Source organism: Oncorhynchus masou, chromosome 1, assembly GCF_036934945.1.
Source record: "Oncorhynchus masou masou isolate Uvic2021 chromosome 1, UVic_Omas_1.1, whole genome shotgun sequence".
In the NCBI taxonomy this organism is placed as follows: Eukaryota; Metazoa; Chordata; class Actinopteri; order Salmoniformes; family Salmonidae; genus Oncorhynchus; species Oncorhynchus masou.
In genome coordinates this window covers 46391564-46409134 of record NC_088212.1, presented here as the reverse complement: position 1 = coordinate 46409134, position 17571 = coordinate 46391564, and the positions used below count along the sequence as shown (strand labels likewise).

The 17571-nt window shown below is 44.7% G+C and overlaps 1 protein-coding gene across 2 annotated transcripts in view; it reads left to right on the top strand.

Moving 5' to 3' along the window:
• Positions 1 to 17571, top strand: part of taok3a (TAO kinase 3a) — a 102027-nt gene that overhangs the window by 74588 nt on the left and 9868 nt on the right. For both annotated transcript variants that reach the window (XM_064972983.1, XM_064972990.1), the window contains exons 8-15: positions 1789 to 1902; positions 3619 to 3710; positions 5435 to 5528; positions 8264 to 8345; positions 10637 to 10804; positions 11289 to 11483; positions 12715 to 12846; positions 17198 to 17434. In XM_064972983.1, coding sequence (XP_064829055.1) covers positions 1789 to 1902; positions 3619 to 3710; positions 5435 to 5528; positions 8264 to 8345; positions 10637 to 10804; positions 11289 to 11483; positions 12715 to 12846; positions 17198 to 17434 — 1114 coding nt within the window. The remainder of the gene's footprint in view (positions 1 to 1788; positions 1903 to 3618; positions 3711 to 5434; positions 5529 to 8263; positions 8346 to 10636; positions 10805 to 11288; positions 11484 to 12714; positions 12847 to 17197; positions 17435 to 17571) is intronic.

The window sequence follows — 17571 nt, the reverse complement described above, 5'->3', positions numbered from 1 at the left end:
TCGGCGATGTCATTTACAAAATAGCCTCCAACACTCTACTCAGCAAATTGGATGTAGTCGATCACAGTGCCAATCCGTTTTGTCACCGAAGCCCCATATACTACCCACCACTGCGACTTGTATGCTCTCGTTGGCTGGCCCTTGCTACATATTCGTCGCCAAACCCACTGGTCATCTATAAGTCTTTGCTAGGTAAATCCCCACCTTATCTCAGCTCACTGGTCTCCATAGCAACACCCACCCATTGCACACGCTCCAGCAGGTTTATTTCACTGGTCATCCCCAAAGCCATCACCTCCTTTGGCCACCTTTCCTTCCAGTTCTCTGCTGCCAATGACTGGAATTGAATTGCAAAAATCACTGAACCTGGAGTCTTATATCTCCCTCTCTAACTTTAAGCATCGGCTGTCAGAGCAGCTTACCGGTCACTGGACCTGTATACAGCCAACCTGTAAATAACACACCCAACTACCTCATTCCCATATTATTATATTTTTTGCTCTTTTTCACCCCAGTATCTCTACTTGCACATCATCATCTGCACATCCATCATTCCAGTGTTAATGCTAAATTGTAATTATTTAGCCACTATGCCCTATTTATTGCCTTACCTCCCTAACCTTACTACATTTGCACACACTGTACATATATTTTTCTATTGTGTTTTTGACCGTACGTTTGTTTATCCCGTGTGTAACTCTGTTGTTTTTGTCTCACTGCTTTGCTTTATCTTGGCCAGGTCGCAGTTGTAATTGAGAACTTGTTCTCAACTGGCCTACCTGGTTAAATAAAGGTGGGGGAAAAAATACAAAAAATAATAATAAATTTAAACACTTTTGAGCTCTTGCTGAGACTAGATATGTGGCGCCTCTGGTCTCATTGTTAAGTAATAATGAACTCATCAGAGAGAACATTCTTAGAATTGTCATCTGCCAACCCTAATCTGTATTTCAATGTGCATTCCAACAGGCCCTTTTCTTGAACATCACTTACAGAGAATGTTATGTGAAACCTTTATCATTTTACCACCATGGCCCATAAAGACAAATATTACTGTTTTACCATGTTAAAAGTTATGAAACCGAAAGGAAAGAAATAAGTATATTTATTCACCACATAAATTAATTGTGAGATTGTATGCCTCCCCAAGTACAGGCCTGAATAAATGTGTGCTCCTCTCACTGTTCAGCTGAGCTCAAGTACAGGCCTAAATAAATGTGTGCTCCTCTCACTGTTCAGCTGAGCTCAAGGAAAGGCCTACATAAATGTGTGCTCCTCTCACTGTTCAGCTGAGCTCAAGTACAGGCCTAAATAAATGTGTGCTCCTCTCACTGTTCAGCTGAGCTCAAGGAAAGGCCTACATAAATGTGTGCTCCTCCACTGTTCAGCTGAGCTCAAGGAAAGGCTTAAATAAATGTGTGCTCCTTTCACTGTTCAGCTGAGCTCAAGGAAAGGCCTAAATAAATGTGTGCTCCTCTCACTGTTCAGCTGAGCTCAAGGAAAGGCCTAAATAAATGTGTGCTCCTCTCACTGTTCAGCTGAGCTCAAGGAAAGGCCTTTATTAAGCTTGAGTTATTTGCATTTCAACCCGACAGTGAGACAATATTTCCCTTTCTACCTGCTTTACAAGCATATGCATGAAAAAGACAGACGCCAGTGCACTTCAAACGTATCACTCCCAAGAGGTAGCTAATACACCTAAAGTAGCCCATATCACTCTGAACCATATCCCACCACCCTATTCTAACCCTGTTTGACGTGTAATCGCTTATTTTTTTCTCTCTCCAGAGATGTGAAAGCTGGAAACATCCTGCTAACCGAGCCAGGCCTGGTCAAACTGGCAGACTTCGGCTCTGCCTCAATCGCCTCTCCTGCCAACTCCTTCGTAGGAACACCTTACTGGTCAGTACCTACCATTTTAAAGGTAGAGTCAGTGATATGACGTAGATGCATAAAGTAAACAGCATAGTGGGTCAATTTCCGCAACAACTAAGAGCGCTGAAGCGCGAGGCTCAACTTCTCTGCTGTTTTGGTCCTGTGGCTACCATGTTGGAAAAGTGTGAAGTGAGCCCGTGTACATGCGCAGATCTTGTGTGTGACTGTGGGAGCGAAGTCTTGCATCTTGCTCATCGTAATATGTCCGGTGCTGCTCGTGGCAACATCATTTCACTGAGTCTACCTTTTAACAGTACCTCAACACAGACACAAACACCTTATTGCTCAGTATCACCACACTAACATAATATATAGCTAGTCTAGTAGTATATAACATAGCTCTGCCTCTATAGCCTCTCCTGACAACTCTTTCGTAGGGACAACTTATTGGCCAATATCTTAGTCTTTGGGATGAGGTACTAATCATGTAGGAATACACTGAGTGTACAAAACATTGAGAACAACTTCCTAATATTGAGTTGCACCCCCCCCCCCCCCCCCCCCCCCATGTAGACTCCAATGCTCCCCACAGTTGTGTCAAGTTGGCTGGATGTCCTTTGGGTAGTGGACCACTCTTGATACACACGGGAAATTGTTGGTTGTGAAAAACCCAGCAGCGTTGCAGTTCTTGACACAAACCGGTGTGCCTGGCACCTACTACCATACCCCGTTCAAAGGCACTTCAATATTTTCTCTTGCCCATTCACCCTCTGAATGGCAAACATACACAATCCATGTCACGATTTTCTCAAAGCTTAAAACGTCTTCTTTAACCTGTTTCCTCCCCTTCACCTACTGAAGTGGATTTAACAAGTGCCATCAACAAGGGATCATAGTTTTCACCTGGATTCACCTGGTCAGTCTATATCATGGAAAGAGTAGGTGTTCCTAATGTTTTATACACCATGTCCATTGTGTGCCAATGTTAGTGGTCAATATCTTAACACTGATGCAGTGTAAAGCTATATCTTGTATTGTATTTGTATACTCTTGTATGTTCTTGTAGCTGTTATTTGCCTAGGTTCATCTCATTGAGACCTAGTCCAAAACATCTCCTTTGTGGGAATTATGTGACATACCTGTCAGTCCCTAACGCACTACAATAGGGCATTTCCATTACTAGTCCTGGGGCCTCCCCAGGATGTACATTATTGTTCCAGCCCACCAATATCCCATTTGATTCAACTACTCGAGGCCTTGACGATTAGTTGATTAATTGAATCAGATGTTCAGCTGGAACACGAATGCGGGACGCACTGGGACCAGATGACTATGCATCATAATTTACAACTATTTATTATGTTAAAAAAACAATGGTCATTCACAAACCCTCATAGTAACGCTGGAGACAAACAAGCAAACAAACAAAACATAGGGAGAACTCTCAGAACACTGTGTCGATTCTCCTGATACTCTCTCTTCATGATACTCTAAGCTCACAGTGTGCTACTTGTATCCAGCCAGGCTGTTAATTCGACACATAACGTACACCCTCTAGTCTTCCAGCAGCACATTACTCAGACCTGAGCTTCTAGCTAGGCTATCACTGCATACCAAAGGGACTTTAAGATATCCAGGCTTAACAGATTATGAATTTCCACAAATTTAACACTGGTGGTTAATTACTGACACGTGTGTGTGTGTGTGTGTCTGTGTGTCTGTGTGTCTGTGTGTGTGTCCCAGGATGGCCCCGGAAGTGATCCTAGCAATGGACGAGGGCCAATATGAGGGGAAGGTGGACATCTGGTCCCTGGGAATCACCTGTATTGAACTGGGTTAGTGTACATCTGTTTTTACTGTAACAGGCTTTTCTCAGTCTTTACTGGCTTATTTACATTTCAGTCATTTAGCAGACACAGTGCCTTCAGGAAGTACTCGCAAACCCTTGACTTTTTCCACATTTTGTTGTGTTACAGCCTGAATTTAAAATTGATTACGTTTAGATTTTGTCACTGGCCTACACACAATACCCCATAGTGTCAAAGTAGAATTATGTTTTTAGAAATGCTTACAAGTTAATAAAACATGAAAAGCTGAAATGTCTTGATTCAAAAAGTGTTCAACCTCTTTGTTTTGGCAAGCTTAAATAAGTTCACAAGTAAAAGTATGCTTTACAAGTCACATAATATGTATTGGACTCTGTGTGCAATAATAGTGTTTAACATGATTTTTGAATGACTACCCCAGACATACAATTATCTGTAAGGTCCCTCAGTCGAGCAGTGAATTTCAAACACAGATTCAACCACAAAGATCAATGCCTCGCAAAGAAGGGCACTTATTGGTAGATGGGTATAAAAAATAAAAAATAGCAGACGTTGAATATCCCTTTTAGCATGATGAAGTTATTAATTATACATTGGATGGTGTGTCAATACACCCAGTCACTACAAAGATACAGGGGTTCTTCATAACTAATAGTTGCTTGAGTGGAAGGACACTGTTCAGGGATTTTACCATGAGGCAAACAGTTAATTGAGGATGGATCCACAACATTATAGTTACTCCACAATACTAACCTAAATGACAGAGTGAAAAGTAAGAAGCCTGTACAGAATAAAAATATTCCAAAAGCAGGACAATAACGTAAAACACAAGGCCAAATATAAACTGGAGTTGCTTAACAAGAGGACATTGAATGTTCCCGAGTGGCCTAGTTACACTTTGACTTAAATCGGCATGAAAGTCTATGGCAAGTCTTGAAAATGTCTTTCTAACAATGATCAACAACTTGACAGAGCTTGAATAATCTTTCAAAGAATAATGTGCAAACATTGTACAATCCAGGTGTGCAAAGCTCTTAGAGACCTACCCAGAAAGACTCACAGCTGTAATCGCTGCCAGAGGTGATTCTGACATGTATTGACTCGGGTGTGAATACTTATGTAAATAAATATTTCAGTATTTAATACATTTGTTTTCACTTTGTCGTTGTGGGATATTGTGTGTAGATGGGTGAGAAAATACATCTATTTAATCCATTTTGAATTCAGGCTGTAACACAACAAAATGTGAAATATGTCAAGGGGTATGAATACTTTCTGAAGGCATTGTGCCACTACTGTAGTTCGCTCCCTGTCGAGCATTGTCCTGCAACTAGTCCACATCTCAGAAGGCATCATTACTTGTTAGGAAAATGTACTTTTTATGGCCTTCCTCAGAATGTCAAAGAAACAAACAGACATAGCTAGACCATCTTGGACTTCCCCATCTAGAGAGAGCAGTGACACACTCCTGACTGACACATGACAGTTGATTCACAATGTTGCTCAATCATGTGTTTGTCATGTGATTACCATGGCCCCTTGTGTGCTACATGTACACACACACACACACACACACAGATAGAATAACATTGTCAAGGTCAAAATAATATCTTATCTTTCCTCATGTTCAACCAGATATGATAACCCCCTCCCTTTCTCTCTCTTCCTCTTTCTTTCTCTACTCCCCCTTTCCATATCTTTCTCCTTCTCTCGACCTCTCTTCCTCTTCATAGCGGAGCGCAAGCCTCCCCTGTTCAACATGAACGCTATGAGTGCCTTATATCACATCGCCCAGAACGACTCTCCCACGCTGCAGTCCAACGAGTGGTAAGTCCTCACCATCCCTCTACTGAGCTGTGTGACCACACACACACACACACACACACACACACACACACAAACACACACCCTCTCAATTCCCTGGAAGTCCCAGTCTGTCTCTTGTGTAATTACCTGAGGGGCCGAGCTAAGGCCTTTCCTATTTAAAGAACCAAGCCTCAGGCTAAACTCACAGCCTACTACTGTACTGTACCATACACCAAACCACACTCTGCGGGAGGGACGGATGAAGGTAGGGCGAGAGGGAGGAATGAGAGTGGGAGCGTGAGACCGAAAGATGGGAGGTAGGCAGAGAGAGGCCTGTCTCCCTGGATGTAGACAGACAGCTAGACAAATGCAGGTTTGGAGGGAGCGAGGCAGAGAGTGTGATGGGGAGGAAGAGAGAGACAGACAGGTGGCAATCACACTCGCCCCCCTCTTTATTGTGCTGTTGATGCCCTTTGAATTGCTGGTGTGCTGACTGCCAGTCAGGTCAAGAGGAAGTTCCAGTCAAACATGACTCTGTCAACATTTACAATATCATGATACTACAGCCAGTGTATGTTTATTTGGGGGGGGGGGGGGGGGTGGAAATGTTGTACTCTACTTGACCCAAATAATGATGGATATAGGACTTTTTAATTTTTTAATTGAACCATTTAACCTTCATTTAACTAGGCAAGGCAACTAGACTTATATGGCTCTAGGAGTACATTCCTTTCAACAAATGAAGAATCTATAATACAGCTAAAACAAGTTGCAGTATTTGCATGAGGGTGTAAGTGTTGTTTATTTTCATAGTCCACGTTCCTTACTGAGAAAATCGAGTTGTGTGATTCCAGAAACCCAAAGCAAACAGATTCACAAGTAGTTTACAGTCCAATAAATAAGTATTTGTTGGTCTTTACAGTATGCAAAGATTTATCATATTTTGACAAATTAGCATTAAAAGCAAACCTTAGTCTTGTACTGAAGAAAGTGTGTGTGAAGCAAGGTAATGGTTCTTCTCCCATGGTTCTCCCAATATGATTTAGTTTTCTATTTCACACACACACACACACACACACACACACACACACACACACACAGACACACACACAGACACACACATGAGACACACACACACACAAATGACACACACACACACACACACACACACACACACACACACAGTAGTCAGTGTATTGTTGGAGGTGCTCCAAATAGGCCTCTGGCATGAACCTCTGGCTCTATACACCAACCTCTCTCTCATTAGCTGAGACTAGTTCAAAATGTATACCACTATGTAGACTGCGTGGCATCGCCACACAGACAAATCAAATGTTATTTGTCACATGCGCCGAATACAACAGGTGTAGATCTTACAGTGAAATGCTTACTTACAAGCCCCTAACCATCATGATGAATAGCTATAGAAGCACCCTGGCTTTACCCTGACTCTAAGGCTTGAAAGGTGGGAAAGTGGATTTACATTCCCCTATGTATGTGTTTGGACAGTGAAGCTCAAACTTTTAACTTGGCTCTATACACCAACCAGCATTTAGGATTTGAGATCAAATGTTTGTCCCGTTTTGAAAAGAAAGCACTTTGTGGTCCCACCATTTGACGGATATCATACCTATTTGGACAAATTCACTTAGTGTATTGAATGTAGTCCCAACGTTTAGTATCTGGTCCCCTATTCCTATAGCACACAATGACTACATTAAGCTTGTGACTTCACAAACTTGTTGGATGCATTTGCAGTTTGTTTTAGTTGTGTTTCGGGTTCTGTTATGCCCAGTAGAATTGAATGGTAAATCATGTCGTGTCATTTTGGAGTCCCTTTTATTATAAATAAGAATGGAATATGTTTCTGAACACTTCAAATGAATGTGGACCCAACTATGATTATGTATAATCATGAATGAATCCTGAATAATGATGAGTGATACATTTAGAGGCATAAATGTCATTCCCCCCCCCAAAAACATGCTAACCTCCCTTTTATTGGTAATGGTGAAAGTTTCGCATGTTTTGGGGGCATGATCTTTATGCCTCTAAATGTATCACTCGTCATTATTCACGATTCATTCAGGATTATCTGTAATCATGGTAGCATCCACATTAATGTAGAAGTGTTCAGAAACATTTTCTATTGTTATTTACAATTAAAAGTGACTCTAAAATGACACTACATTATTTACCATTAATTTCTACACAACCAAAACAGACTCCAAATGCATCCAACAAGTTTGTATAGTCACAAGCTTGATGTAATCACTGCGTGCTAGGAATATGGGACCAAATACTCAACTTTTGATTAGATTGAAAGGGCTACAAGTGAATTTGTCCAAATACTTATGACATCTTCAAATAGAGGGACTAGATAAATAGTGTTCACTTATAAAAGGTCAAATGGATATGTTTGAAAATACTATCAAACAAAAGGTGACATTCTGTACTGTCAGTCACCTCATTAACGTTTTAGCTTCACTGTACAAATAAATACGTGGGGGAGTGTATATATTTTTACATTTGAGTAATTTAGCATACACTCTTATCCAGAGCGACTTAGTTAGTTAATGCATTCATCTTAAGATAGCAAGGTGAGACAGCTATTGCCTTTTTATTCCTGTCTAATCATGGTTATATTCTGTTTTCTTCCAAATCCTTCCACCTCTTCACCTCTACTCCATCTCTCCTTCCCTCATCCCTCCACCTCTCCATCGCTCCACCTGTCCATCCCTCTATCTTTCTACAAGGTCGGACCCCTTCCGGAGCTTCGTTGACTACTGCCTACTCAAAATTCCTCAGGACAGACTCTCGTCGGGGGAGCTGCTGCGAGTGAGTGCACTTCCTGTTATCTCTGACAGAGGCTGTGGCCTCACTTCCTGTGTCCAGTCTCTCAAAGACCATCTGGATGAATGCTTCCAAAATGGCACCCTATTCCCTAGTGAGAGAGTTAGACTCACAAATATCAACCACCCCCAGCTATGCTACATACATTTGGAGTGTAGAGCCAATAGAATAAAAAATGCTTCACTGTCCCAATAATTACAAAGGGCACTGTAATGCACTACTTTTGACCAGAACCCAATGGGACCTGGTCAAAAGTAGCACACTCTGTAGGGAGTAGGGTGCCATTCAGATACAGCTGATGATTCACTGCCTCCCACAGCTGTAGAGAAAATAGGAATGAAAGATTCCACAGGGGTGAAGATTTGTTGTTCACATATGCACGCACACACACACACATACACTGATCCCACAAGGGTTAGGGTTTTGTTGTTAAGCATTTTTGAACCCTTTTATTTTTTTGTTTTTATCTTGCGCTGTAGTACACCTTGTGTTGGAGGTTCATAAGACATCCATAGTGTGTGTGTGTGACCATATCCCCTTGACACACAATGAAAGCTAAAGTCAGACTGACTGCCCCACAGACCCATGTGTTACAGTACATGATCAGTCAGTTGTGTGTCAAGGTATTTTGCTAGCTAGCCTTTGTTTGTACATAATGATTGGCCAATCCAGTGTGTGTGTGTGTGTGTCTGACCATGTAATGTGGAGTTGATCTTTTTGTTTGTTTGGCCCGAGAAGTAATCCTATTGGCCTGCTAAGAGTTTTATGTTCTTGATTGGTTGTCACACTCTCTCACTGGCCTGTCGGTCTTACCTGGCTGCCCAAGGAGGGGTTAGTGGGCTAGAGGGGATGAGATGGTGGGGGCTTGTCTGGAGCTCTGGGTAGAAGTAACCCTTATCCCTTAGGTGCAGATCTAGGATAAGCTTTCCCTCTCCCAAATCCTAACCTTAATTATTAGTGGGGAAAAGGCTAAACTGACCATAGATCAGTGCCTAGTAGGCAACTTGCTCCTAATCTGAGTCGGGGCAGGGGGCATCCAGATCACCGCCCCTCAAGCCCCTGATTAATACAAACACACACACACTCATTGCCCTCTGCCCCTCTTTGAGCTCTTTAGGAGAAATCAGGTCACTAATCTCTTTCCCTTCAGGTTCCACTTCCTCAATATAGAGTCAAACTTCGCTTCCCATACTCCTTTACTCCTACACCCAACCAAAACTACACTACCACACTGTTCCCATGATCTTTGGAGAATCGCATGGTTGGGTGCATGCATTGAAAATATGGGTGAGGAAAATGTAATGGGGTGAAGGGAAAGGAAGACAAGAATCGGAACCATCGGTCCGACTCCGTTCATGGTCCCCAGGATAGTTAATTTTTTCGGGAAGGGATTACTCTGAAGATTAGTTCTCTCTCTCTCTCTCTCTCTCTCTCTCTCTCTCTCTTTTCTATCGCTCTCTCTCCCAGCCCCCTGGTACATGGCAGCTCTGGTTTTCTCACTCACACTTTCGCTCCCTCTGTCCGTTTGTTTGAAAACGGGAAAATGTTTCCTCTCTATTTCCAGACGATGATGTCATCCTTCTGAATCAGAGAGTCCATTACATTACTCCAGCCAGCATCTGTCAGATAGAAGGGAAGGTGTGTAGGGCGAGACATACATGGCCGTTTCAGCCCCCAAGTGGTTGCATACATTGCATTTCCACTAAGCAGGCATTTAGCAAGAAAAGATGTGTGTGTGTGTGTGCGCTACCGGTCAGTCCCATATGAACACTATTGGATGGAGTATTTTCTTTTTACACATTTTTTAATTTTATTTTTTCTGGTAAGCCAGCACAAGAAACTCTATCTAGGTTGAATAACCCACAGGCGCCCTCTAGTGACCGATGGGAAAAGAGCGAGAGAGAAATAATTATCTGTAATAATCACATGGAGTATTGATATATTATTGATATAGAAAACATGTTTATAATACCATGGATTTATAGGGCTGTGTTATATCAGATTAAACATTTAAAAGAGGTCTTCCCCCATTTTGTGGACCTGTTTCTACACTTACCCTGACTGCCCTGTCAACACCCTTAGACTATTTATTTGGTACATATCTTACATGTATACATACTTTATAATCAGACAGTCAAACAGACAGACACTGTGTATAACTTCTGCCCTCTTTTGCTCCTGTCCACCTGCAGCATGACTTTGTGTATCAGAATCGCCTCCTGCGGATCCTCATGAATCCTAACCTCTAAGCCCTCCGCCCTCTCTCCTCTACCCAGCATGACTTCGTCCGTCGGGAGCGTCCCCCACGGGTCCTCACGGAGCTCATCCAGAGGACCAAGGATGCAGTGCGGGAGCTCGACAACCTGCAGTACCGCAAGATGAAGAAGATCCTCTACCAGGAGAAACACAACGGACCCATGGGGGAGAGCCAGGAGGAGGAGGAGGTGGGCTTAACACCACTTAAACAAACTATGTTCACCAAAGATAAAATGAGTAGCGTATGTGTGAGGATAGAAGAAAGGCTTAAACCTCAACTGAACTCCTATTCCTGTTTCGCACAACAAAAAAAGATAACTGTCACAGAGGAGAAATATGTGTCTGAGGTCAGCAAAGGTTGACATGGAGAAGATACCTATTCTTCTGTTTACAGGTCTTGAACCAGGCCCACGGGTAAAGTAGTACTCACACATTCGAAGTCATGTCAAATTGACCATTAACACCCATTTGTCTCAAACGAGGCCATTTCAGTCAGACAGACAGACAGACAAGACGGTAGCTGTGTCCTACAGTCATGTGTCTGGCCTAACCAGGGCATTATGCTTGAGTGTGTCACACAAATAGGAGCGTGTGGCACAAAACTGTTTGTGTGTTTCCCACAATTCCCTTACTGAATACTGATCCCCATCTCCTGCTTCTGTCTGTCTCCAGGAATCTGAGCAGGCCAGCTGTAAGATGAACAGCCTGGGCAGTAATCACTCCATCCCCAGCACCTCGGTCAGTACAGGTAGCCAGAGTAGCAGCATTAACAGCATGCAGGAGGTCCTAGACGAGAGCTGCTCCGACATGACCATGATGCACCATGACTACGACAGCACCCTTGAGTCCTCCGCACACACCAAGAAGGTAACACTGACAGAGCGAGAGGGAGAGAAACACACACACACACACACACAAGCTAGCGTGTATACACAGGAAGAAGGTAAGACTCATCTATCAGTGAACCGCCAGGTAGTCACCCACTCCAAACCTACTCACGTCCTCAAGGATAGCACAAACAAACAGGAACACACATGCCAATAAGGTACTGCTCATCTAGTACCCTCAGCCAGCAGCCACCTACACCAAACTTCAACCCACGTCCTCAAGATTGACAGCTCTCAGGGGTGCATCAACACACAAACAGGAAGACTCGCACTAACGAGTGAGCTTCCACACTATCACTCCAACCCACGTCCAAAGAAACACACAAACACACACAACCAACCTCCGAGGTAATCATATGATCACACTGTTCACAAACAAACCTAGCGCTGTTAAACATTGACACCATGGAAACCAGACTCATTTTTCTCCCGCTCCAAAATCCAGCTAAGCTTGATTCCTATAAATATGCTCTTGATAGACGCGCACACACACACACGCACACACACACACACACACACACACACACACACACACACACACACACACACACACACGGAGATACACAGAGCCGGAGTTCATCAGTGCTGTGAATCACACCCTCAGAACAAAGATGCCCTCTCTTCTCCTCTCCGCTGGCATCTCCATGCAGGCTGAGTTTGACACACTGCTGAATGCCTGACATTCACTCTGAATACTCTTTGTCTCGGGCATCGTAGCACAGCACACACACACACACACGTGCATCAAACAGCAGCAGATTATGAGATGCCTGTCATTCCTCATCTTCAGCCACGTCTTGTTCCTCGTCTGTGTCCATTCATCTGCCTGCAATGATGGACTGTTATTAAAAATGTCACTTGGTGTCTAGGTTGATGATGTGTCACAAGACAACCGTGGATGTAGCGGAACATGAGGTGACAGACTACTGTCTTGTCTATAGATTATTGTTCATGACCGGTTACATAAGAAAAGGAACTATGTACTGTAGTGAAGTGCAGTATTGGCATTATGGCAATAAAAGATTACTAAAGCTCCGGGTTTATACTATAACCATCACACTTCGGGTTGAGTTTAATCCAAAACCTGTTCAGTACCATCCAAAAGTGCCCCTGGATTTTGCCATTTTCTCATCTGGTTCTGTACACAGTGAAAGTTATACTATTGTAGTGACAGGCCATGAAACTCAAAAGTGTATCTTCTCTTTCGTCAGGACCACGGGTATAACTGGGATGATGGTGTGAAACGTGACCACAGGCCCGAGCTGAGACCAGCTTCCTCAGACAAGAGCCAGGCACACAACTACCGCCACAACAACTTTTCTACCATCAAATCAGCATCGCTGGTAAGGGTCAACACACCTTTGTCTCTCTAGCTTCATCTGTCTCACTCTGTCTCTGTGTCCACTATCCACCATCAAATCAGCATTGCGTGTAAGGGCTAACATCATAGTTTGCTCTCCCTGGGTGACATCAAGTCTCCCCCATTCTCTGTCCATCTTTCCCTCTCTTTTTTCCCCCTTTGTCCGTCTCTATTTCCCTTTGCGTGTCTTGCTCACTATCCTTCTCTCTCTCTAGCATCCTCCTTCTCTTCCCTTCCTCATTCTTCTCATTCTCTTCCTATTGTTTTCTCTCTCCTCTCTGTACTTTCCTTCCTGTCCTCCCCTCCTGCTCTTTAATATTGCTCTCGCCCCTCCCTCCCTCTCACTAGACCCCTTTGTCTTCTCCCGGTCCTTCACTATCCTTCCGTTCGCCTTCACCTCTTCCCCTCCCTCCCTCTCTTCTCTCCTGTACTTTTCCCCTCACTAATATCAGTCTCATACCCCCTCGATGGTTGGGGGGGGGGGGCAGGCAGTATGGAGTAATATTACCATCCTTGCCTTTCTCTTTCTCTCGCCCTCTCCATGTCTGTTGTCATGGTTACAGGGCTCCAGTAAGCAGCTATCTAGAGTGGTAATGGTGTCTAAGGTCTGTCTACCACTGGTTTTAATTGTGGTATTTGTTTCCTTCCGATCTCCTGGTTTCTGGACTAGCTATAGCACTGGGAGGAAACAGGGTTTCTGTGTGTCTATGTCCTTAACATGCCATGTGTTACAGAGCTTTACTGACTGATAGTGGAGTGTTTTCCACCGTTTAGTGCTTTCTTTATCATTTGTCAATACGGACCCTTTCTTTGTTGTTGACTGTGTTCATCAGTTAATCCGAGTGAATGGGCTGTTTTAGTTCTTCTCCAAAAGAGGCAGGTTATAGTTGCATTCAGACAGCGTGTCGTCTGTTGCTGCTGCGACGACTCGATGACATCATCTCTTTCTGGCTGGCGCGAGGCGAGCACACGGCCCCAGATGGACCCTGCACGGCTCTCGCTCAGACTGGAAAGAGCAGGTGGAGGGAGACAGGGAGAGGGGGGGGGAGGATAAGCAATATATAATGACAAAGAAAAAGGGAGGGAGGGAGAAGAGCTGAGCGGATGGGATGAACAGAAAAGAGGAGAGAGAGAAACAGGCAGACAGACAGACAAGAGAGACAGATGGAGAGGGAGGGAGAAAGACTGAAGAAGAAAGAAAGCGAGAAAGAGCGGGAGAGAGGAGAGACCGACACAGACAGACAAATGGACAAGAGAGCGAGTCAAGTAGGCAGAGAGGAATGAGACTGAAGGCAAGATAGAAAGTGAGAAAAAAGCGGGAGAGGAGAGTGTGGTGTGCTCTGTCTGGTCTCACTGAATGAAGTGTTAGATGGCGGTTAAGAGGAGAGAGCAATGGGGGGGATGGAGAGGGAAAGAGAAGAGAGGGATAGTGAGCCCCATCTGGAGGAGAGAGGATGAATGGGGTTATTACAGGTCAGCCAGACTGGGGAGACCGAGAGATGTTAATATAACATAGCATGTATTAACACTTTTTATGCCCATCTGAGATCTGTATATGTTTTGGTTTAGTCCACATATACAGTACTTTAGTTTGTTTATTTACATTAGAATATCTATGGCTCTATTCTATAGACAATGCTAACAGTTTCAATCCAACGTTGGTTGGCAGTTTGAAGACGGATGAATGGTTCAGTCCCCTGTTTAGGTTTGAAGTCTTCTATAGGAACAGAGACCGAGAGGGACTAGAGAGAGGGGGAGTGAATCTGAGAGGGACAGACAAAGGTTTTGGTTCTGAGAGGGACAGTAACAGTCCCCTGTTTAGGATGTCAGTCTATCTAGTGGTCTTCTATAGGGACAGAGACCGAGAGGGATCTAGAGAGAGGGGGAGTGAGAGAAAAAGAGAGAGGGGGTCCTCTATGGGGACAGACTGAGAGGGACAGACAGAGAGAGAGAGAGAGAGAGAGAGAGGAGGAGCAAGGTCCTCTCTATGGGGACAGACTGAGAGGGACAGACTGAGAGGGACAGACTGAGAGGGACAGACTGAGAGGGACAGACTGAGAGGGACAGACTGAGAGGGACAGACTGAGAGGGACAGACTGAGAGGGACAGAGGAGGGACAGACTGAGAGGGACAGACTGAGAGGGACAGACTGAGAGGGACAGACTGAGAGGGACAGACTGAGAGGGACAGACTGAGAGGGACAGACTGAGAGGGACAGACTGAGAGGGACAGACTGAGAGGGACAGACTGAGAGGGACAGACTGAGAGGGACAGACTGAGAGGGACAGACTGAGAGAGGAGGAGCAAGGTCCTCTCTATGGGGACAGACTGAGAGGGACAGACTGAGAGGGACAGACTGAGAGGGACAAACTGAGAGGAGGAGCAAGGTCCTCTCTATGGGGACAGACGGAGATGTAGAGGCCCCAAGCTTATCCACAGAAAGAGAGGACTACTGTCTGACGGGGGCATTCTGAGGCCGCTGTTTCTTCTCTTCATCTTGATCACTTCACCATATGTCACTTAAGCTCTGTTTCCCCTATCCACTCCTCAAACACTCTTTGTTTGGCCTTTATTTATTTTTTACAAAATTCTAAAACCCTGTTTTTGCTCTGTCATTATGGGGTATTGTGTGTAGATTGATGAGAAAAGGGCTGTAACGTAACAAAGTGGGAAAAGTATAGGTCTAAATACTTTCCGAATGTTAACACAGAATAAACACAAAATAAATCAAACTTTACACACAAGACTCCCTTGATTAACCAGGTCATTGACTTAGTGGCTGACCTGACAAACAAATAAAACAAACAAATAAACCAACCAAAAGGTCCTTCCACCATTGTGTCCCAATGTCTTAATAACCTTTGACCTGGAAGTGTTCCCTCTGGAGCGTGATTCCCTCCTTTGAGCCAGGCTGTGTGAATGGCGGTCACATGACGTGACTTGGCCCTTGGTGGCAGCGTGGCAGAAAGCAAGTGACTAGGATTGGCTCTGCATTACAGTAGGGGTATTGATTCAGATAGATTAGGAGGGGATCTCCCTCTTTCTCACCCTCTCTCCCTCTCCTTTTCTCAGCCCCCCCCCCTCTGTCTTCGTTTCTGACAACACTTCTCCTCACCCTCTCTCTCTCCCTCCTCTCCCTCTCTCAATGAGGCTTTCATGTGACCCACCTGCTGAACGAGCGACGCTCGGCCCCCAAAGAGCCCCCTCTGTTCTGCCTTCCCATGGAGCCCGCTCCCTCTCCCTCCCTCATTCACAGTTCACACGCCTGCCCCTGTGTTGCTGCCCCTGTGTAGCTGCCCCTGTGTAGCCCACAGCCGCCGTGTTTGTCCAACGTCGTTTGTCTAAACGTAAACCAACCAGCGCAGTTCTTGCCGATTTGTTGCTGGGCTGGGTAAAGCTGAGCTGAGGAGTTTGAGTGTAGGAAATGCCACACAGGGTTTCTGGATGCTTGCACGGTTGTTGAACATGAACGTCGCCATGATGCTTGGCCTTAAGAAGATGAGTTATGAGAAGATGAACGACTACTATGGGGACCTGGATAGTCCCTTTTGTCAGGTTTGGTTTGTTTGTCCTCAACTCTTTATATTGTTGTGATTTTGATTTACTTGGCTTAAGCCCTTGGCACTTATGAGGAACATCGGCCATTGACAAATGTCTTCCATCTCACTCGGTTTTGGGCTAGTTTTTACAGGTTGCACCTGTTAGATTGTTGTGAGGCCGGTAATAATGCAGCGGTCAAGAGCATTGGTGTTGGTTGGCTTTGTACTGTATAGGGGGATTGATCCGTCGGCAGGGCGGTGTTATAAGCTAAGCGGTCGGTGTGACTTCGTTAAAGCCTCTCAAACCTCTTTAACCAGCTCTGTCCTATTGAGTGTTTACAATGTACATATTTGACTGCCAGATTAAGATGTTTTTTTGTTGCGTTGTCCTGTTTCTTACAGTATTAACTCCATGCTCTCTAGCTTGGTGTTGCTTTGATGTTTCCCAATGTTGATCCGGGCTTTGGTAATGCATCCAATGTTGTTTGCAGTTAGATGTCACTTCATTCATGGTTCACATTACATCTTAGTCCACTCATAAGGAAAATCTATGCTGAGTAACCAGTTAGAATGAAATCAAATCTGCATGAACAGGGAACTGCTAAACCTTGAAGACCAAATGTGGAGGTTCTCCTAGCGTAGCATGGTATACCTGCTAGGGCTCCGTTCCAGTGTCCCCACTAGTGGTTGCCTGCATACCATCCATTTCCTGTATACCGCTCCTGGCTGTACACCTTCACTCTTGACCTCTGATCTCTGCCCTCATTGGCCTCACTGAACCTTTCCTTTCGCCAGGTGACCAAGCAGATCCATGAGCATGAGCAAGAGAATGAGCTGCGGGAGCAGATGTCGGGGTATAAACGTATGAGACGGCAGCACCAGAAGCAGCTGATAGCTCTGGAGAACAAGCTGAAGGCTGAGATGGATGAACACAGACTGAAGCTGCAGAAGGAGGTGGAGACCCAGGCCAACAATGCCTACATAGAGCTGGAGAAACTGGCTAAGAGACACACCGTCCACTGTGACAAAGAGGTAGGGTTGGTTGGGTGGGGGGGTCCAGGGAGGGGAGTGGTTGGGGGTCCTGACCTAGAGAAGCTGGCCTGTCCTAGAGAAGTGCCATGCCGTCCTCACAGAAAAGGTGTCTGGGAGGGGGGGCGGGGGGGGATTGT